Raw genomic sequence first — 23,560 nt, forward strand, 5'->3', positions numbered from 1 at the left:
GACTTCTTCCTTCAGTACCATCGGTTCCAGATCATATGCCACCTCTTGAAATAGTTGAATATCGACTAATTCTTTTTGGTATAATGACTCTGTCTATTCCTTCCATCTTCTTTTGGTGCTTCCTGCGTTGTTTAATATTTTCCCCATGGAATCCTTCACTATTGCAACTCGAGGCTTGAATTTTTTCTTCAGTTCTTTCAGCTTGAGAAACACCAAGCGTATTCTTCCCTTTTGGTTTTCCATCTCCAGCTCTTTGCACATTTCATTATAATACTTGATTTTGTCTTCTCGAGACGGCCTTTGAAATCTTCTTCTACTTCATCAATTCTTCTTTTGCTTTAGCTGCTCGACGCTCAAGAGCAAGTTTCAGAGTCTTCTCTGACATCCATCTTGGTCTTTTCTTTATTTCCTGTCTTTTCAGTGACCTCTTGCTTTCTTCATGGATGATGTCCTTGATGTCATTCCACAACTCGTCTGGTCTGCAGCCACTAGTGTTCAGTGCATCAGATCTATTCTTCAGATGGTCTTTAAATTCAGGTGGGATACGCTTAAGGTCATATTTTGGCTCTCGTGGACTTGCTCTGATTTTCTTCAGTTTCAGCTTGAATTTATATAGGAGCAATTGATGGTCTGTTCCGCAGTCGGCCCCTGACCTTGTTCTGACTGATGATATTGAGCTTTTCCATTGTCTCTTCCACAGATGTAGTTAATTTGATTTCTGTGTGTTCCATCTGGCGAGGTCCATGTGTATAGTCGCCGTTTATGTTGGTGAAAGAAGGTATTTGCAATGAAGAAGTCAGTGGTCTTACAATATTCTATCGTTTGATCTCCGGCATTGTTTCTCTCACCAAGGCCATATTTTCCAACTACTGATCCTTCTTTTGTTTCCAACTTCCGCATTGCAATCACCAGTAATTATCAATGCATCTTGATCGCCATGTTCAATCAATTTCAGACTGTAGCAGCTGATAAAAATCTTCTATTTCTTCATCTTTGGCCCTATTGTTTGGTGCGTAAATTTGAATAACAGTCGTATTAACTCGTCTTCCTTGTAGGTGTGTGGATATTAGCCTATCACTGACAGCATTGCACTTCAGGATAGATCTTGAAACGTTCTTTTTCATGATGAATGCAACACCATTCCTCTTCAAGTTGCCTATATGATCGCCTGATTCAAAATGGCCAGTACCAGTCCATTTCAGCTCACTAATGCCTAGGATATCGATGTTTATGTGTTCCATTTTATTTTTGACGATTTCCGATTTTCCTAGATTCATACTTCATACGTTCCAGGTTCTGATTGTTAATGGATGTTTGCAGCTGTTTCTTCTCATTTTGTTACGTGCCACATCAGCGAATGAAGGTCACGAAAGCTTTATTCCATCCGTGTCATTAGAGTCGACTCTACTTTGAGGAGGCAGCTCTTCCCCAGTCATCTTTTGAGTGCCTTCCAACCTGGGGGGCTCATCTTCCAGTACTATATCAGACAGTGTTCCGCTGCTATTCATAAGGTTTTCACTGGCTAATGCTTTTCAGAAGTAGACTGCTGGTCCTTCTTCCTAGTCCATCTCAGTCTGGAAGCTCAGCTGAAACCTGTCGTCCATGGAAGACCCTGCTGGTATCTCAATACGGGTGGCATAGCTTCCAGCATCACAGCAACACGCAAGCCCCCACAGTATGACAAACTGACAGACATGTTGAGGAGTTTGAAATTAGACACTAAAAAAATATTCCAGATGGCTTTTTTTAAAAAAAATGTGCAGTTCTGTTTATTTACTTTTGTTTACTTAGTGCCTATCAGAATTGTAGTGTGTGCTGTCCAGCTGATTCTGACTCATTTATCAGTGGCCCTGTATACCTAGCGTGTCATAATAGATGACTACCTTAGTTGAGTACATTAATAAATGAATAGAAGGCCTGTGATTCCACCCATATGTGGATCATTTTATAAATATTTAACGTCAGAGTTACAGAGCTGGAGATTCTTTATAAGTAAAAAGTAGTTTTGACCAGCAAGTAGCTATTTCTCTATTCATTTATTTGATTAACAGCTTTTTTAGCACTTGGAATTTGCCAGGTCCTGTACAGCCAGTGGCGAAATAAGATAGACTCTTCCTCTGCCCTCAGGGGGTTATTGGGTCTTTGATGGGGAGAAAACTTCAGTGAGGAAATAGACATTGTGGTTTGATTATCTTTAAGCCCTTGAGGCTATTTAATTTAGACCTGTAATGTCTAGCACTTTAGCCATTCGCCATGTATGGCTATTGAGCACTTGAAATATGCTTAGTGCAACTGAGGAAATGACTTCTGAATTTTAATTAATTTAAATTTAAAAACTGAAGCTCTGTAAAATATGCAGTGATTACATGTTGAGAAATGATAGTATTTCGGTTATGTTGGGATAAGTAAAATATTAAAATTTTACTTTTTATTTTAGTGAGGGTACTAAAAATTTTTAAATTGCACGTTTGACTTGAATTATATTTCTGTTGACAGAGCTGGCCTAGACCATTGTTTCTTAAACTAGTGTGTGTATGAATCACCTGGGGATCTTGCTAAAATGCGAGTTCTGATTTATTCGGTCTGGGCATAAGATTTTGTACTTCTAGCGAGCTGCTGGTCCAGAGACCATATTTTGAGGAACAAACTGACATCTAATCTTGACTCTGCCCTGAAGTGACTGTGTCCTGGGAATGTACCTTCCTGGGGGTCATTCTTTTTATCCAGAAGAGAGAGTTCAGTGTGGTAATCCCAACGGTCTCAGTCTAAAAATTATGCTTTACTTAAAAAAAAAAGAAAAACCCAGCTCGTTGCCTCCGAGTTGATTCTGACTCATAGCTACCCTATAGGACAGAAACATAGAATTTCCAGGCAGTGCCTGGTGGATTTGAACTGCTAACCTTTTGGTTAGCAGCTGTAGCTCTTAACCACTACGACACCAGGGTTTCCATGCTTTTCTTAAGTCTCGTTTATTTCCACCTCTCTGACTTTGTTCAAAAAGTTCCTGTCCCTTGAAATGACATTTTCTCATTTTTTGCCCAATAATGTTTATCTTTTTTTTTTTTTTTTTTTGGCTTTAAAGAACAGAAATTCATTGTCTCATAGTTCTGGAGGTTCAAAGTCCAAATCAGGGTCTCAGCCATGTCAATTCCTTTCTTATAGGTGATCCCAGGTGTTTCTTAGTTCCTTGGCTTGTAGACAGTCCTCATGTGGTGTGTCTTTCCCCCGTGTGTATGTACCTCCGTGTGTAATATACTCTTTTTAACTCAGAAGTGATTAGATTTAGACCCCACCCTACTCTGATATGATCTAATTAACAGACAGACAAAAAAACCATCAAACTGGTTACTGTTGCATCAATCCCAGCTTATGGCAATGCCCTGTGTATCAGAGTAGAACTGTGCTTCATAGGGTATTCAGTGGATAATTTTTCTAAAGTAGATTGCCAGGCCTTTCTTTCAAGATGCCTCTGGGTGGACTTGAACCTCCAACTTTTTGGTTAGCAGCTGAGCTCTTAATTGTTTGCACCACTCCCAGCATAAGGGCAGAGAGGGATGGTTTATCAACAGGAGGCACCAGAACAGGACCTGGAATGTTATTAAGAGCTAAGGAACTTCTTGTTCTCTCTTCTCTCTGTCTCTGTCTCTGTCTCGCTCTCAGAAATGGGGCCTGGGTTACCCATAGAACAGCACCTATCACGCTTCCTGGAAATGTTTCTCTATGATGCCTCCTCTGCTACACTGTCAGCCCTCTGGAGGGCCCATCTCTATAGCTCCAGTACCAAGCACAGTGTCTGCTATATTGTGGGTACTCAACAAAGATTCCTTGAATGAATAACGTTTATTCATTTACTTCCATAAGTAAATGATAAGGAAAGCCCCTGTTTACAAACCTGTTTTTTTTTTTTTCATTTTTTAATTTTTATTGTGCTTTAAGTAAAAATTTACAAATCAAGTCAGTCTGTCATACAAAACCTTATATATACCTTGCTATATACTCCTGGAAACCCTGGTGGCATAATGGTTAAGTGCTATGGCTGCTATCCAGAAGGTCAGCAGTTCAAATACACCAGGTGCTCCTTGGAAACTCTATGGGGCAGTTCTGCTCTGTCCTATAGTGTTGCTATGAGTCAGAATTGACTCAGCGGCAGTGGGTTTATATACTCCTAGTTGCTCTCCCCCTAATGAGATAGCGCACTCCTTCTCTTTACCCTGTATTTCCATGTCCATTCAGCCAGCTTCTGTCCCCCTCTGTCTTCTCATCTCCCCTCCAGACAGGAGCTGCCTACATTGTCTCATGTGTCTACTTGAGCCAAGAAACCCACTCCTCACCAGTATCATTTTCTGTCTCCTAGTCTAGTAAGTCCAATCCCTGTCTGAAGAGTTGGCTTCAGGAATGGTTAATGTCTTGGGGTAACAAAAGATCTAGGGACCATGACCTCTGGGGTCGTTTTAGTCTCAGTCAGACCATTAAGCCTGGTCTTTTTATGAGAATTTGGGATCTGCATCCCCCTGCTCTCCTGTCCATCAGGGGTTCTCTGTTGTATTCCCTGTCATGACAGTCATCGGTTGTAGCCGGACACCATCTAGTTCTTCTGGTCTCAGGCTAATGTAGTCTCTGATTTATGTGGCCCATCTAACTCTTGGGCTCATACTTACCTTGTGTCTTTGGTGTTCTTCATTCTCCTTTGTTCCATGTGGACTGAGACCAATTGTATCTTCCAATAATGTTTATTTTAAAGGATTGCTCAAATTCCATCTCCCCTTGTTTTCTCTAACTTTTCTAAAACCCTAGTATACATGTATCTTTGCGTTCTTTAATTTTTTTAGGTGTGTTATAAAGTGTTTGAAGGCAGAAAACACTTGTCCGTATATATTTCAACTTTAATGATGATTCTTTCTAGTGCTTGGTAGTTGTTTAAGGTTGCGATTTTCTAAACAATGTCGTATTACATGCAGAATATAAATGTATATCATTTTGCCACTTAAATTTATATAATATCAAGAAATAGTATGTAGAATTATTTTTTATTAATATTTTATTTATTTTGATGTTGAGAATATACACAGCAAAACATACACCAATTTGACAGTTTCTACATGTCCAATTCAGTGACGTTGATTACATTCTTCAAGTCGTGCAGCCATTCTCACCCTCCTCTGAGTTGTTTCCTCCCCTACCAATACAAACTCACTCACTCCTGAGGTTCCCATCCAGACTGTTGAGTTGCTTCTGTCAACTTGATCCCATACAGGTAGTTCTCAAAAGAGCACAATGCTCAAGGCAGATACCTTCCACTAGCTAAGCTAAACTATTTTTTGGTTTCAAGAAGACATCAGGGGGATACTTTCGGTTTAAGGTTTAAAGATTATCTCACAGCAGTAGTTCTGGGGGTTTGTCTAGCCTCCATGGCTGCAGAAAGTCTGAGTCCATGATAATTTGCAATTCTCTTTTACATTTTCCCTGTTTTGATCAGGATTCTTGTATAGAATCTTTGATCAAAATGTTTAGTAATAGTTTTTCTGGTCTCATGGCAAAGGAGGCAGTTGTTTGTGGAGGGAATTTAGTATGTGAAATTCTAGGAAACAGATAATTTAACTTCCTTACTGTCATGGATTAAAGTATGTCCCACCAAAAATAAGTGTATCAACTTGGTTAGGCCATGATGCCTAGTATTCTGCGGTTGTCCTCCATTTTATTGTTGTAATTTTATGTTAGGGTTAGGATGAGATTGTAACACCCTTACCGGGTCACATTCCTGATCCAGTGTAAAGGGAGTTTCCTGGGGGTGTGGCCTTGCACCGCCTTTTATCTCTCAAGAGGTAAAAGGAAAGGGAAGCAAGCAGAGAGTTGGGGACCTCATATCACCAAGAAAGGACAGGGAGCAGAGTGTGTCCTTTGGACCTGGGTCCCTGATCCTGAGAGGCTCCTCGACCAGGGGAAGATTGATAACAAGGGATCTTCCTCCAGAGCCGACAGAGAGAAAGCTATCCCTTGGAGCTGACACCCTGAGTTTGGACTTGTAACCTCCTACACCGCCAGAGAATAAACTTCTCTTTGTTAAAGCCATCCACTTGTGGTGTTTCTGTTAGGGCAGCACTAGATGACTAAGACGCATACCTAAAGAACCTTTATTTACCTTAGCAAAATTGACCATAGTAAAAGAAAAAAAAATACTTTTTTATAAATATCATTATGCTTGATAATCTTAGTTATATTCTGTATTGATTACCCCCTGTAAAGTTAGAAAGTTTAGGTGAAATTATTGTTAAGGTCATGTGAATATTATATATAAGCCTTGAGGTCTCTCACAGTGTTCTGAAAATAATCTTTATGGAATTAACAGAATTGGAATGGAATGGTTACATATTGGAGCTCCTTTATTATGACTTTTTCGGTCCCCTCCAACCTTAGGTTTGGGTATTAGCTAGTTACACATATTCTGGTTATCTATTTTTGGTTACTTGAGGAATAGAAATGGACTTAGTTTTTATGTACACATCTATGTTACATTTCTTTAATGCAAAAGAATCAGGGCTATAACATATCTACCTAAGAATTTTCACTTAGGTTGGAAATTTACTGTTAATATTTTATATTATGGTACAGTTAGAGGTAGCTTTTGAACTTTTATGTAAAAAATGGGTATTGCATTTCTTATTACATTTTGATTTAGAATGACTAAAAGCACTCAGTGAAATAGGCTTCTTAAATTATTTAACATTTTTATTTCATGACTTTTCTTTAGGTATAAGCCATTGCGACGCAGGGTGATCTGGCTCATTGGTCAGTGGGTTTCTGTGAAATTCAAGTCTGACTTAAGACCAATGCTATATGAGGCAATTTGTAACTTACTTCAAGACCAAGATTTAGTGGTATGTTGCCTAAATGTCTTAAAATAGCTTATTTTTTAAAGTTTATCCTGTGTTAAAGTTCAAATTCAGAAATGGTGTTCATCTTTCTTCAGAATGTTTGTGGCCTGTCATTTGCGTGGTTATGTTCCTTGGTGTGGATTTGGCAGTATTTAACGTTTGGTGAATGTTTCTAATCAGCATCTGAAGACCTCAGAAGCTCCTGTAAAGTGATGAAAACTTTCTCTCTTTGTGTGTAAATGGTTGCAGAGAGAAAACCAATTGCTGTTACAGATGTGGAGCCCTGGTGGTGTAGTGCTTAAGAATTATGGCTGCTAACCAAAAGGTTGGCAGTTAAAGTCCACCAGTTGCTCCTTGGAAACCCTTTGGGGCAGTTCTTCTCTGTCCTATAGGGTCTCTATGAGTCAGAATTGACTCAATGGCAGCAGGTTTGGTTTGGTGTTTTTTTATTACAGATGTAGGAAGAATAGCATCTAAGAAAGTAATGACTCCGAACCAGTATATAAGAGTTTTAGATTTATTTTAAAAAGTATAATACAGAATTTAGTTGTGGCTTGGGATCACGTTACTTAAAGTAGAAATTGTAAGTGTTAGCCAGTACCAAAATGCTGATCAAGTCAGGAGTAAAACCTGAAAGATGAGGAGATAATGTTGTTATGAATTGCCCAGGTATCTTGCTGATTCATAAAGAAAATATGATTTGAGAGGGTCAGGAGCTTGTACAAACCTATATGATACAGACACCTACATATTTCTGTATATGTGAACTTGGGAATTTAGAAGATCTCAGGGTATATCTTTTGAGTATTTCAGAGATTTACTGTAATTGAGGTTATAGATGAGAATTAATGCTCTTTCTCTTTCCCTCTTTCTTCTTTTCTTCCTGTTTTATTCTTCCCTCGCCTTTCACTTATGTATTTCCTAGCTTCCCCAAAACTACCTTGCTTTCCTGTTCCTCTTCTTCTGGCATCATCTACATGCTATTCTCAGTCCCACCGTCTTTACACATCTATGACAAATGATCTTTCTTCCCGGAAGTACCCACTGGATTAAAGGCTTCTTAAGCAAATTCTGTGAAACAGAGAAGGGTGGGACTAGACACTACCTCATATTTTTAGGCCTTAGTGTAAAATAAGGGGATTATCTTGTATTTCTGGATGTTAACATGCTCTGTGACTTTAATGTTAACAAAAAGAATGAAAAAAATTGATTTGGAATAAGTTTTTTCCTTTTGCTATTAATGATGTTTAATAATTCTAGAATGATTAAAAAGTTATGCTGTACATTCTTTTAGGTCCGTATCGAAACAGCTACAACTCTGAAGTTAAATATCCTTTAAGAAATCTAAAAAAAGACTTCATCACAGAGAATTTTGTTAATAGCACTTTAAAATTGAGAATTATTTTGTGAAATTTTTTTATGGGATAGTTTAAATATAATTTTGATTGATTTATTATATTTGTTTTATATACACTTTATCTTGATAAACTGCATATATTAGCTCTCAGTATTCCTTAACTGCTCTTCACCTGTTGATGATTTTGAATTTCGAACTGATCAGTTCCTACCGGTAAGAATACTTATTTTCAGATTTTAAAAGAATTTTTGCTTATGTCTTTGGAACATGAAGTTTTATATTATTTTATAGCAAGTAACATATATCTGTTATTTATTAAAGCTCAGTTTAAAAGTATATTGGATTCTTTTGAGGTCATTAACGTCTATCAATGATTGTTCTGCTCAGTTTACTGTTTATTCTGTTGATTTATGTTAGCTATCTTGTCATTTATTTTGAAGTTGACTCCTAAACTTTTTCTTTTCTCACAATTGTAAAACATCAGTTTTTTGGTTTTATGTATGTATGTTACTTTTTACTCCTTAGGTTACCCACCTGTATTATTTGTTTATATATATTTGTATCATACACTAGATTGCAAATTTCTCGAAGAGCAGAATATGAAGTCTTTCTAATTTTTTTATTCTTGACTATACCCCCTGCACCTAGCATGGTGTTTTCACATAATTTATACTCAGTAAGCGCTTGTTAAATATGTCAATAAAACTGGGGTGAAAGTGTGTGTTCTTTTTAAGAGAACTAGGTGAGAACAAAGTTGTATGATGTCTGTATTTCTTCTGGGGGCCATAGATGGAGAAACTTGTAGAACAGTGATTTTTCTTTAATAAAAGAATCTGTCTTATATTTGGATGAAAGAAGTGTATTTTAGGAATCTGTATAAAAATGAACTGAATATCTGAAAGAATAAATGTTTGTTTTATGAAAGTATCTGGCAGCTTATAATTTGTTATTTCCTAACGTAATTTTCATAGCGTTGGGTATTTGTTTTCTGCTTCCTAATAGCAGACCGCCATTCTTACAATAACAAGTACATGATCTATGTAAATGTATGTCTCCATGCAGCATATGTAAAGGGCCGCAGACAGCTGGCATGTGAGTGCAGTAATTGGTATTCTTTTTGCTTTAATTAGTAAGCCTTGAAAACAAAACATTTTGTGATTGGCAACAGGCATATGTTGAAGAGCAATGACAAGACACTGTAAACAGTTTACTTAGCAGTGTAATGTTGAAACACACAGTTTAGACAGTTTTCTTCTGAAAATGTTATTTATAAAACAGACACATTTTGCAGCAATGAAGAAAATCACTGTCTTAAATATCGGCAGCTTGAACACTTTGAATGCTAAAAGTTTTAGCTTTCGGTTTGTTTGGTTTTTATTGCTTTGATGTTATGATTTAATTTTATTTCTGTCTGCATGTATGTAGAGGTTTTTACGTTTCTATTCTGAACCTTTTATTTCCTATCTGCAGTATTTGGAAACCATGTTCACACTACTTTTTCAGTTACTGCAACAAGTTACAGAATGTGACACAAAGATGCATGTTTTGCATGTCCTTTCTTGTGTGATCGAAAGAGTCAACATACAGGTAATTTTGTTGTAAAACATGAAAATAAATGTCAGAAAGGTGAGTAGAGTATATATGTGTACAATTCATTAACATCTTTACTTTCTTTGCTTTACCTACATTGTTTAAAACTTAAAACATTTATTACGATGCTTCCAAGTTATAGGTTGTGATTTTAGTTACATGTGATTCAAAACTGACATTTATACTCTTGAGATTTAATAATAAAATCACTAAGAAAATTAGGATTTAAAAAATTGCATCAGCAAGATAAAGATGTTTAGAAAGCAGAAATTTCTACCCCTTAGCAAACCCTGTTTACACTTAATAATACTTATAAAAATTCAGTGTGTTTAAGGGCATACCCACAGGTATATGGCAGCAAACATAAATTTTCTTAGAAGTCTGCTATTTTTACTGTAAAAATTAAGTTAGTTTTTCAGTCCAGTCCTCATTATATCCGTTTGATTTAATATAAATATAATGAGTCAGAATTGACTCGTTGGCAGTGGGTCTGGTTTTGATTTTTAGAGTTCTTGACGGTTAAATTTTTCAGCTTTCCTAATCATTTTTAATCTTTGGGACAAATTGATAATCCGGGAAGCTGCACTGTAATTATCATGTGGCTTCTTATACCCTAGTTCACCACTGCATATCCTTGTTTGAAAAGCACTAAGGTGAATCTGTGAGATATTGGTGAAAGATAATTGATTTGGAGTCCACAGACTTGAAGTCTACTCTTGGATTTGCTGTTAGTGAATTCTGACAACTGAGCCTGCTTTAAGTGTTATTGGATTTTGACAGTTCATCATCTTAACTAACTTTATTATCTTTATTCAAAAGCTTATACTTTTCAGGCTCATAATTCTGCTTTTGCAATCCAGAAGACCTCAGTTCAAGTCCCTGACTTTGCTATTTAGCTTGGGCAAGGTCTTTAACCTTTTTTTCCTCATGTATAAAATGATGAAGATAATCCTGAGCTCACCTATTTCACAATGTTTCATGGATAATTTGAAATTATTTCAATTATTATAGATATCCAGTATGCTTTAGAATACTGTACAATTGCAAAAATTATTATTTATATAAAATTGATGAAAACAAATTTGGTAATTTTTTATAATTTTATTTGGATATCATTTGGCTAGTGGAACTTTCTTAAAGAAAAATGTTTTTCTTTGTGTAGAAATGAAGTTTCTTACTTATGTCTTTGTAAACCTCTAACTAAACCTTTTACCTCAAAAGTTTCAAATTCTTCTTGGTTAGTAAATTTAAAAATGCTTTTGCATTTCTATCCACACTCTTTTCTTCAGAACACAAATAGCTTAAGCAGCTCAGGTGACAGTATCATCAGTAAGTAATAATAAGATGTATTTATCCAATAATAATTTTTATATTCAGAACTCGGACTAAGATAAGAAATGGTTAAGAAAAATATTTTCAGCAGTCTCATTCTTGGACTTTTTCCTGTGTTAACCTTTGAACAAACCCATCATTTATATACCCTACAATAATCTTCCGTATGCTACGTTGGATTTTTGTCCACTAGTTTGCAAACACTTTGAGCCATCTTACAGTAGTGCTTTCTGACACAAAATAGTTTAAGTTTTAGTGAAGTTACTAGCTTTGTACCATAGTGTGTAATTATCTGAATATTATATTTGTCTACTTTTTGAAAAAGGAGGTGAAGATGTACAATTAAATTATCCCAATACAAAGATCCTGTAATGATGATGTAGTTAGAAAAAAGATGGAAATGATCAGGCATGATGTCAGGCAGACAGTCTTGGACTTGTGCTTTCTAATGGAAAATAATAAAAGCCTGTGTGAAATATTAAATATCTGTTGAAAATTGTGTCTGAAAGAGGACGCATCATCAGGAATTTATAATATTTTTGAAACCCCGTGGGGTTGGAACCCTTGTTAAAACATTTGTTAAAATGTCACATACTTGATTTTTCATGTGTTTTCCGTAATAGATTGTGAAGGAAAGTGGAGATCTCCTTACATGTGAACTAACTAATGAGACCATAATACGCATAATACTCCCTCCATTCTGTTTTTTTTTTTGGTGGGGGAGGGGTACCAAAAGATCAGTACGTTTAATGTATGTTTTCACCTCAGTTGTGCTACACTGATTGCTAAACTTCTATTGTAGTGTTAGTGTTATTTAGCTTGATGTATATAAACGTTCTTAATTCCATTTGTTTTTAAAATATTATGCAAGTAATTGATAATTGGCCTATCAGAAAACTGTGGTTGGTAATTATTTTCAGAATTGTCTATGGGTAATATTTTTTCTTTCACATCTTCTCATTTGAAAATTTCAAACACATAGAAAAGTTATAAAAACAGAACAGTCAGCACCCATGCACCCTTTGCCTAGATGGATTAGTTACTAACATTTTACCACATTTACTATGTATCTATGCACATATATAGACTTTTTGTTGTTAAACCCTTTGAGCTTTAGTTGCAGACATCATGATACTTTACCCTGGTATTAGACCACTCCTTCTTAGGAGATGTATATTCCTCTTGCACTGGAACCATAATACTGTGTTTAGACTCAGGAAATTTAACATTGATGCGATACTGTTACCTAATATCAAGCCTGTATTCACATTTTCCCAGTTGTCCCAATTATGTACTCAGCCTATTGGAACGTTTTGCTGTTGTGTTACTACTCTGGTCTTCTTTAAACCCCAGCCTTTTTTAAAAAATCTTTTTCCACAGTGACTCTATTGGTGAATTTTGAAATAATGTTTTAGAAGCATTAATTTTAATTTAGAACATCATATATTCTAATGAATAGTTAGGATTGAAACATAAATTTTTTTTTTTTTTTACAATATTTAAAATGTAACTGGGTACTTTGGTTTTACATAACATATATTTCCCTTCTGCCACTCCTTATTCTCTATTTGTTCAAAACCAGCTTATTTTCCTTATCAGTAGAGCGTTCTGTTACATGCTGTTTATAGTTGGGTATGAAAGAGTTAGGTACTTATTTTGAAACCTCAGTTTTCATGTATTAATTGGTCTGCTTTCATCAGCTAATTGGAGTCGTCTTTGAGATAGAGCACTTAGCAAAACTGAGTAAGTGCTCAGTAAGTACTAACTATTACAATACAGTATGGTTCAAATTTTGAAAATAAGGTAATGTAATTAAAGCGTTTGTTAATATTCAGTTTTATCTCACTGAAATATTTGAGCAAATATTTATCTTTCTGCAATCCTCAGACCTGCAGGAGGGAAGACAAATCTTACATATTTCTTGCTACTCATTTAGTATATGATATTTCAGAAGCAGAATAAGAAAACAGTAACCTTTTTTGGAATCTTTTTTTTTTTTTTTAATAATCCATTGGATTGAAATAGGTAGTGTTGAAGCTGTGAAGATGTAATATTTTCGTTTCATCACTGAAGATTTTTTTTGTCAGAGCAGTTTCAAATACTGTGATTCTAAGCCTGGAGCAGAAGAGCTGTCCAGCTTCAGTTCAGATCTGTTTTATTTTTCAAGAAATTCACTGTCAAGCTGTATTGGGCTTCAGGATATATATTTTTTAAATGGTTAACTTAATCCATAGTGGGCTTAACAGTATTATCCTTTGAAAATGCTTTCCTTCTCCTGTGTTTCGACTACAGCTTATGTACACCTTTATCATTGCTGTGATCTTTTTGTGTTTTCAGGTTTATATGTTTTTCTTTACACCCTTTTCTTTCCAGTGCTTTGCCTACAGGGCCTAACACTTAGAAGATGCCCATCAGATAATTGTTGCTGGCTCTTTTTAAAACCTAGTGTAATTGCTGGTTAGGTAAGCTGTTTTATTAAAAAGGAATCAGGATATAACAGCATTTCCTATTAATAATCTCCAAAGAAGTGACCGTCTTCACTATATTTTATATTTCCTAAGTTTTTGTTCATTAAATAAATGTGGTACTTGTTTAAAATTGCTTAGAAACATTTACCAAAGAGGCCTGTGTCTGTAGTTAATCTCTGATTTATCTTTAAAAGGATATATGCTTAATACATTGCATCCTATAAATATTAAATATTTGCTGCCTGGGATTTTATAGTGCTGTTGTCAGTGTTTCTCGAAGTAAATCGCCTTCTTTAGTAATAAAATTCTGTTCCTTGCCCTGTTTCTGTTGTGTGATAGATCCGACCATATGTAGGATGTTTGGTACAGTATCTGCCTCTTCTTTGGAAGCAGAGTGAAGAACACAATATGCTGAGATGTGCTATTCTGACAACACTAATTCATCTTGTTCAGGTAAGTCACTTCTCCACAGAATTTCTTAGTCTCGTGTTTTTTTTTTTTTAATTGTTTCCAGTGATTTGTGGAAGATTTCATGTTTTACTCTTATGTTTTTTCATGTGTGATCTGGAAACTTTTAAGAACAACTTTCTTATGTTTATTTTGAATATTTTTTGAGGACATCCAAAGAGTATTTTCTTTTTCTTTAAATGAGTTTTTACATTAGTTGTTTCTGGTGATGATAGACTGTCATGATTTGTTTAGCTCGTTGTACCTTGCATGCAGTTTCCCTGATATTCAGGGCTTTTCTGCATAAACTTACTCACTATGCCCACCTTTTTTTAATTGACTTTAAATAAAAAATTTTCCTTTCATAAATTGAGAAGGCAGGAAAACAGATGAGTTGCTTTTGAGAAGAGAAGGGTGAATTTGACTTCAGATATTTTGACTTTGAAGTGTTGGGGATGTGTAGCAGGTAGACAGAAACCCGAAACTTGAGAGAGAGAACTGGACTATACTTCTCATTAGAACTGCTAAAGTGAAATATAGCCTGACAGTGCGAGTATAGTGAGGAAGGAGCTTAAGACCAAGAGTGAGACTATCTCAGTGCAGGGAAGCTCAAATAATTCTTCTGACCTCTCCTGAAGTTTAAGAGATTTTTCAGTGGGGGTGGGGTGAGGTGGGTAGGAATCTGCCTCTAAATTAAGAATTCTTACTCTAAAATTTTCTGAATAACATTTGTTTAAAAAACCTTTCCCAGGCACCTGGACACTTTGTTGAAACGTGAACTCATTCTTTCTGTAAATGTGGATAACTTTTACCAGTTGGTTACAAATTCCTAGATGAGGCAGTTTTAGGTAGATTAATAGCGATGCATTTAATAAGTATCTGACTCTTCCTCTCTGCCCTTTAATTCTTGAATTCTGTAAGGTAAAGATTATATCCCCTTTTTAGATAAGGAGTCAAAGGCTAAAAGAAGGTAAGTGGCTAGCCCTAGTTTGCATCTGTGAATAACAGAACAAAGGCTAATCCTTAGATTTTTTATATTTTTTCTTTGCCAAAATGTGTTTTTAGACTCAGCTTGGGAGTTTTATGAGGGAGATGTGAAACCCACCTCTCACCCCCTCTTCTTTATCTCCTCAGACAGTTACCTCAGGAAATGTTAGGAAACTAGAGTAACCCATATGGAATGTTGGGAGTGTATAGGATCTTTTTCTTTAATTATGCTATGTCGGTTCTCTCTGTATTTGTGTAGGTCAAAGGTGTAAGGTTCCAAGCAAGTAATCATCCTTCTTGGGGAAGGTATATAATGTTTAACATTAAAACGGAGATTGTAGTTTAAAATTTATTTTTCTGTAATTTGAGAAGATCATACTAAGGTTTATTGGTAAATTGCCTTTTATGGAAAACACTCATCTTTTGGCTGATAACACTTAATAGGCAGCTACTGATGTTTTTCTTTTTTGTTTTGTTTTTTCTATAAACCTGGGGACCAGAGTCTGATAGTATTTGACTGGGGAAGGTGAAAACTGGCTTAGGGTAAATTTTCTAGCCTACAGTAGTTGGCCTCAGTGGAAATAGGCATTCACTCATGCAATAAGCATTTGTTAATACATGCAGTGCATAGTACATGGTGCTGGGCCCTGGGATACAGAAATGAATAGAGCAAGCTCTTTGTGAAGGTAGCTGTCTAGGGGATGATGGATCGCTAAAAACAGTCATGTTAAGTGCTCTTTTAGCAGTAAGAGCATAGTTCTATAAGGGCACATAGAATGTTATGTATCTCAGACTGGAGGGTAAGGTGGAACGTCAGAGCCCTCTTAATAGACGTAGTACCCAAAGAGTGTTGGTGTTAAATAGGAGATATTAATTGTTGTTTAAGGATGGAAATTGTAAGCATATTTTAGACAAATCGACCAACATGTGTAAAGCCAACTAGGCATGAGAAAATACGGTGTGCTTTATTTTTTTAAGGTTTTTATATTAATCAGGTCCATGGGTGGTGCAAATGGTTTGCACTCAAGTACTAACTGAAGGGATGGCAGTTTGAATCCACCTAGTGGTGCTGTGGAGGAAAGTCCCGGTCGTCTACTTCTGTAAGATTGCAGCCATTGAAAACCCCATGGAGCACATTGCTATTGTGAAGCGCTTGGGGTTGCTGTGATCTGGAATCACTCAATGCCAGTGGGTTCTGAGGGTTATGTATGAATCCCTTTTACATGTGTATAAGTTAATGGGGTTAGTTCTTGAAGATTTTTTTATGAAAACAAGCAGTACCCTGCCCCTTTTTCTCTCCATTTCCTGTGTGATGGAAGAACCCATTTTCGACTCTTAGTGCCGGATCTCTTAGGTTTTACCTGTTCAGCTGTAAATAACTGACTTATATTGTTCATCCTTGATTTAAGCATTGTAGGCATTATCTCTTGACTTCCTTGTATAGGAGACGAGGATTTAATCTTTTTATATTCCTCTGTCACTCCTACTCACAGCCCCTACCTACCAGCCAACACCTACACGTTTCCCACATTGCCACACTCCCAGTGTAGTTATGGTGTAATTTAAGTTAGATGAGTATTTAGTGTTTTTATTTTTACAACTATATAAATGCTTTTTAAGGTACGTATCATGTTTAAATTTCTTTCTTGTACAAGCATCGCCCAAAACCCCACCCCTGCTTTAATAATTTTGTTTCTTAGTATATTACTTTTCTATTGCTGTGTAACAAATTACCACAAACTTAGCAGCTTAAAACAGCATCCATTTTTAGCTCACAGTTCTGTAGGTCAGAAGTCCAGATGAGGTACATCTGGATTCTCTGCTCAGGGCCTTGACTGGCGAAATCAAGGCATCAGACTAAATTTTCCCCTAGAGGCTTTGGGGAAGAATCTGATTCCATGTTTCTCAAGTTGTTGGAGGAATTCAGTTTCTTGCAGATGCAGGACTGAGACCTCAGCTTACTTGCTGGCTCTCAGCTGGGAGCCCCTCTTAGCTACTAGAGTCCAACCATAGTCCTTGACATGTGGCTCTCCCTCCAGCTTCAAATGCTTATGTGTCAAATCTTCTGATGCTTTGAATCTGACTTTCCCCTTTGCAATGTCAGAGAAAGCTCTTGCTTTATTTTATTGTGGTCAGTATATATATGTATAACAAAATATTTGCTGTTTCAACCTTTTTTAGTAAAACTTCTCTGCAGTGATCAGACCACTAGATGATCTCTGTATTTTAAGGTCAGCTGCTTTAGAGCCTTAATCACATCTGCATAATTCCTTCACAGCAGTACCTGGATTAAAATGTTTGGATGGTTAAGTCACCTGGGGCCGAGAATCTGACGTGGGGTGGTCATCTTAGAATTCTGCCTACTACCCTTAGTTTTCTATATAATTGAGCCCACTTTTTCATCCATTGTCTAAGTGTTCCTTCAGTATATTCAGACACACCAGGTATTTTGCCAGTTTCATCATCTTGAAGAAATCTGGATGTTCTTCGGCACTCTAGTCTAAGCTGGTTTTACTCTGTGCTTGTGTACAACTGTTACAGCTAAATCCCCTTTTAGTGTCATTAAGAAAATTATTTTTTCTCTCCGTTTGATGAGATGCCTGTTTTCAGTATCTTATGTCTTCTTTCTTGTTTTAATCCCTCTTTCTGAGGGAGCACACCCTCGAGTGACATTCTGCAGAAGATACATAGGAGGTACATTTTTTGAGATTATGTATGTGTGGAAATGTCTTTGTTCTTCTCTCACATTTGATGAGTAATTTGGGTGTAAAATTCTGGGTAGTATCTCAAAATTTTAGAAGTATTGTTCCTTTGCCTACTTGCTTTCAGAGTTGCTCTTTAGAACTCTGAAGCCATTCTAATTCGTAATTGTTGAATGTGTCATCCTTTCTTCCTCTTTTTGGCAACTTGTATGGTATTGTTTGTGTTCCCATTTTTAATTTCATGTAGCTGCTGATGTGTTAACATCCCATAGTTCTGGGTACTTGATGGACCTTTCAAACTGGAGATTCACGTTCTTGGATTCTAGATAACTTTATTGTGTTGTTATTTTTTTAGATAATAATTCGTTGTGTTTTTGGTGAAAGTTTACACAGCAAATTAGGTTCTCATTTGACAGTTTCTACACAAATTGTTTAGTGACATTAGTTACATTTTTCACAATGTGTCAGTGTTTTCTTTAATTGCGTTCTGATCGTTCTGTTACTGATACTCTGTTTCCCTACCCCCCACCCCCCATCTCATTTTTGCTTTAGAGTAATTGTTGACATTTTGGTCTCATTTAGATGATTTTTATGTTATTGTGTTTTATCATTTCCTCCACTTTGTGTTTTCTCTCTTTCTGAACCTTTTATTGCTTAAATGTATGATACATGTTCTGAATCATTTCTTAATGACACTGAAAGGGGATTCAGCTGTAACAGTTGTACACAAGCACAGAATAAAACCAGTTCAGACTAGAGTGCATAAGAACATCCACATTTCTCCAAATGATGAAACTGGCAAAATACCTGGTGTGTCTGAACATACTGAGGGAATACTTAGGTTATAGATGAAAGACATGGGCTTTCTTTTTATTCCTTTCCTGCTTTTTCTTATCTTTGCCCTTTTGCTCTACTTTCTGAGGGATTTCCTCAACTTTATCTTCTAACTTTTTTGAGGTTTTCTGTCCTGCTATCATGTTTTTAAGGTCTGTAAGTTCATTTTTGTTCTGTTGACTAACCCTTTTGTATGGTGTTTCGTTTTTAATGAATGCAGTGTTTTCTGTTCTACCAGTGAGGATGTTAATAATATACTTCTCCAAACTTTGATCTCTCTGGATAGTGTGGTTTTTTTTTTTTTTTTCCACCTTCGAGATGCTGTATTCTATTTATTTTCATGTTAGAGGTTTTAATCATATCTGTTGGTTGCCTCAATTTTTTTTTTATATTTTATTACGAAAAGTGTGAAGCATACATAAAAGAATGAAGAACAATGTAATGAATTCTTAGGTAACCATCATCCAGCTCCAAGAACTATCAACATTTTGTCTGTGTGAATTAAGGAGTTGGCACTAAAAAGTTGATTGAAGGGTCGAATGTGTGTGGGGAGCTTACTGATTCTGGGTTTTTCTTTTAGGATGATCTAACTGAATTGTTTCCTATGGAACTTTCCATGCTAATATTTTAAGAACTTTCTTGACGAAAGAGTCTTCAGTCTCCTTGCCTAATGTGTTCTAAGTTAATCTCTCTGTTTTGTATAGTACTGTTGTACTTTTACGTGGTATCTCACAGTCTTGAGACTGTTTTACGTTTGTAGAAAATATTCTTTTATCTGATTTTTCCTCAAATAAGTTGGTGTCAAGTGTTTATCTTCTGTTTCACTAATCCTGACTTCCATTGCCTCAGTTTTCTTCCTGTGACTTTCTTATTGAGTTGTCCAATTCTGTAATTTTATTGGTAATCTTCTGGATTTCTGTTCGCTGTCTCTCTATGGATTCTTGCAGCCTGTTAAATTTGTTGGTTATGCTCTTCTGTAGTCTTGTTAAGTTCTTCTCTTGCTTTATCTATGTGTTCCTTGGCTTGTTTTGTGTTTTGCCTGATCTCTTTCTGGATCTCTTCAAGAGTTCTGTATATTAATCTTTTGTACTCTACCTCTGGTAATTCCAGGAAGTTTTCTTCCTCCAAAAGTTTTCTTGAATCTTTGTCTTGGGAGCCTGTTGAAGCCATTGTGGTCTGCCTCTTTATGTGATTTGATATTGACTGTTGTCTCCGAGCCATCAATAAGTTATTCTTTTTATTTAATGTTTGCTTACTGTGTCCGAACTTCTTATTTTGTTTTGATATGCCCAGATAGGCTGCTTGTGTGAGCTAGTTTGATTATTGGTGCCTTTGAAGCTCTAATGTCCTGTCCCCAGGCGGATAGATCTGTTATTAGGTATGTGAGCCCAGGAGTCCTTTTCCTTTTCTTGCATGGATTCAGCTTAGGCATCCAGGTAGTTGGTCACCAAGTATGTGGTGCACAGTCTCACCTATACTCCTAGACAGACAATTGTGATTGGTGTAGGCATAGGTATCTGGTTGCAGTAGGGGGTCATGCACTGAGCAAGGCAGGAGGCTGACAAGCTGCCTCTGAGTGTCTGGAAGGAAAGCATGTCCCTGTTACCTAGAGTGCGTAGGAGGGTGGGTTTTGTGGCCAGAATGGGCACCCAGTGGTATTGGCTGTAAGGAATGGGAGGCACCAGTTATTCTTGGACCTCTGTCATGGGCGGCTAGGGAGTGGGTACAGCCACCAGTTCTTAGGCCCCTGATATGGGTAGGTGAGGACCCTACTTAACAGGCAGAGTGGTGTCAAATGTCACAGACCTGCCACTCCACCATATAGCTGATACAGTGAAGTTAGGCTTCAGGTACATACCCTGCTGTATTGTGCTAATGAAGGCGTACACTGTTGAAATGGGCCCTCACAGGTCTGTGCAGGGGTGAAAGGCTTTCAGAATCTGTAGACCCCTTATCTCTGTGCCTAGGCAAGAGAGGTGTGCCTGCCCTGAGTTCCTAGCTTAGGGGAGCTGGCAGATTATTTTTTTCCTGTTTGTTAATTTGTTCCCTCTCCAAGGCTGGGTGAATGGTTCAGGGCACTTGACGGGTCCTACTTCCAGCCCATGGGACACAGCAATCACTGAAACCAGCCCAGACTGGTTCAGAGCGAGGAGGGAGCAGATAAATGGGAGAGCAATTTTTCCCGAAGGGGTGCTTTTTAATCTGCATGGTAGGTTAGACGCATGTACTTATCTTTCACCAGTTGTACGCTGCTTTTCACTGGTTTTGTGGCTTGAGTGGACTCTCCGCCGCTCAGTCTCTCCCGATGTGGAAAACTCGTCATGAGCGCCACTGCTTGCCTCACTGCTGGCACCAGCAGATCCGGCCTTCAGGGTGCTGGTTCCTGCCGGGTCAGGTCTGGCAACTCCTTGCAGATTCTGGATCATCTCTCCCTCACCCTCCTGCTCAGTCCGATTCTTCAACTTTGCCTTTGATGTTCAGAGTTCCTAGATTGTTATATGTAATAGATTCACTTGTTTTTTCGAGTCTTTGTTTTAAGAGGGACCACAGGAAGCATCTGCCTACTCTGCAATCTTGGCCCTGCTCTATCTCCTTTTATTTTTAACACTTTTCTTCTAGCCTTCCACTTTTCAAAATATGTGATGGCACAGTTCCTGAATCTTTTGGAGGTTCTGTGGTATAAATGAAGTTGCTTATTGCCTGCCCCACCCCTGGCTCTGTACTTCTGTTTTCTGAGACTGCTAAATCATTTACCATTTCCTTTCTAGCTTCCAAATATGAGTTGCTTTTATCTCTTTTTAAACTGTTTTTGTAATTAAGGTTTTAGGTCTTAATAAAAAAAAATCCTTCTAGGTCCTATTAGTAGGTTTAGGGAGAGAACAGTACTAAATTCATACATTCAATCTATGAGCTTTCTCCAGATACCAATATAGTAATTTCTTATACTGACAGTTGTTTGGTGTTGCTGGAGCATAGATAGGGTACAGCTTAGGTGTGGTAGACTCATCAGGAAAGCTAAGAGAACTTCTCTTTTGATGTTCAGAGAAAGGAGTGATATGATAATTTTCACTATACAGAGGTAATCAGGGTACCAATGGGGCCATTAGTTTGGAATGGGGTAAAACTAAGAACATGGAGACCTGTTAAGCGTGAAATTCTGGTGACGTTTTTAGTGGTTAAGTGCTACAGCTGCTCACCAAAAGGTTGGCAGTTCGAATCCACCAGGCTCTATGGAAGCTCTATGGGGCAGCTCAACTCTGTCTTACAGGGTTGCTATGAGTAGAAATTGACTGAATGGCAACGAGTTTTAACGGGTGTGTTAACCATGAAAGAGATGATGAGGATCTGAATGCCATGGAAAGAAGGGGAAAAATTTGAAAAAATATTACGAAAGTAGAATTAAGGATGCTTTGGATGTAGGGGAAACTCTGGTGGCGTAGTGGTTAAGTGCTACGGCTGCTAACCAAGGGGTCGGCAGTTCAAATCCGCCAGGCGCTCCTTGGAAACTCTACGGGGCAGTTCTCCTCTGTCCTGTAGGGTCGCTGTGAGTCGAAATCGACTTGACGGCACTGGGTTTGGTTTTTTTTTTTGGTTTTTGATGTGGGTTTGAGGAGAAAGAGGATCTAGTAGGTGGCTGTGTAATTTATCACTGTATTGATACATGTCACTTGTGTTTGGAAATGGAAGGATAGGAACCGTCTTTTAAGAACAGTGTATTTGTTCAGTAATAGAGTTTAAGATGTCTTTAGTCATGTGGATACATGTCTGGAGTTCATAAGAGATTTGGATGGGAGATACATAATGGGCATCATCAGTGCTTACATGGGACGTGAGACTAGAGCCAAAAATAATGCCCTGAGATAGGCCAGTATTCAGAGAGTGAGATTCCTTTTTTCCTTTCCTTAATTTTTTACTTTAAAAATTATTATAGAGTCACAGGAAGTTGTAAAGACAGTACAGTGAGGTCCCATGTAACTTTTACCCATTTTGTCACAGTGGTACATCTTATGCAATTAAAATATAATTTTTTTCCCCTCCTTAAACATTTCTGTTAGTTTTCTAAATATTTGCTGGGTTTATTTTTGAGCTTTCCTGATAAAGGCTAGTTATATCTCATAGTTGTTTCTGTGAGCCCAAAGAATATTCAGATTAAATTTACTTAAACCACGTAGCTGGAATTGGGCACATTCTTCAAGCCACTAATTTACAAGGTATTGAATCTGTTTAGGCTTTGCCAGCCTTCAGGAGGACATCCTCTAGAAATTTAAGATTTGCTTACCATATTATCTTGTTTGGCTGGTGAAATCTTATTATCTAGTCTTAATGTCAGTAATTGGCAGTGATACTTACGTTCTTTGTCAAGAATGGTATTGCCCTCAAGAGTCTTTGTATGTTTAGCAGTTGGCTTACTTTACTTTTGCTAATGCTAACATATTTTACTTATTGGGATATACACTAAGTAAGTAGATACCTTCTAATTTTCTCAGAAAATTTTAAGTCTACGTGATAATTAAAACTAATTTAACTAGTTTTTCTTATCGTTCTTCTTTTTTCTACTGAAGATTGAACTACCTTTTCTATGGAGAGTGAAATTTAACTGAATGTACTACTTTGTTAAATATGGCATTTTTATAATTCTCTTCCTTTGGGAAAAATACTTAGGAAGGTCTTTAATTGATTTTTAGTTATAGAAAGGGCAAAACTCAAGCTATTTAAAGATGAATTTTATGTATTACTACTGAATTGTTTACACCCCATTGATAAAGAGTGAGATTACTTAATATGTATATGTTGCCCAAGGGGGGACTATGTATATGTTTTATGGCATTGTAATTTGCTATAAACTGTATTGACATTTGAATTACTTTTTAAGCGACCAGGTGTTTTTATATAAAAGAGAATTTTGTTCACTTAAAAATCGTTTATAATATACTAGCAAATAGAAACCATTAAACATTTTCATAGTTTATT

The 23,560-nt window shown here is 36.8% G+C and overlaps 1 protein-coding gene across 2 annotated transcripts in view; it reads left to right on the plus strand.

Annotated features, from left to right (window-relative positions):
* Window positions 1–23,560, plus strand: part of IPO11 (importin 11) — a 244,545-nt gene that overhangs the window by 98,747 nt on the left and 122,238 nt on the right. For both annotated transcript variants that reach the window (XM_010588166.3, XM_064272370.1), the window contains exons 16-20: window positions 6,749–6,875; window positions 8,167–8,200; window positions 8,402–8,442; window positions 9,700–9,816; window positions 13,959–14,072. In XM_010588166.3, coding sequence (XP_010586468.1) covers window positions 6,749–6,875; window positions 8,167–8,200; window positions 8,402–8,442; window positions 9,700–9,816; window positions 13,959–14,072 — 433 coding nt within the window. The remainder of the gene's footprint in view (window positions 1–6,748; window positions 6,876–8,166; window positions 8,201–8,401; window positions 8,443–9,699; window positions 9,817–13,958; window positions 14,073–23,560) is intronic.

The sequence above is a fragment of the Loxodonta africana genome, chromosome 2 (genome assembly GCF_030014295.1).
Source record: "Loxodonta africana isolate mLoxAfr1 chromosome 2, mLoxAfr1.hap2, whole genome shotgun sequence".
NCBI classification, from domain to species: domain Eukaryota; kingdom Metazoa; phylum Chordata; class Mammalia; order Proboscidea; family Elephantidae; genus Loxodonta; species Loxodonta africana.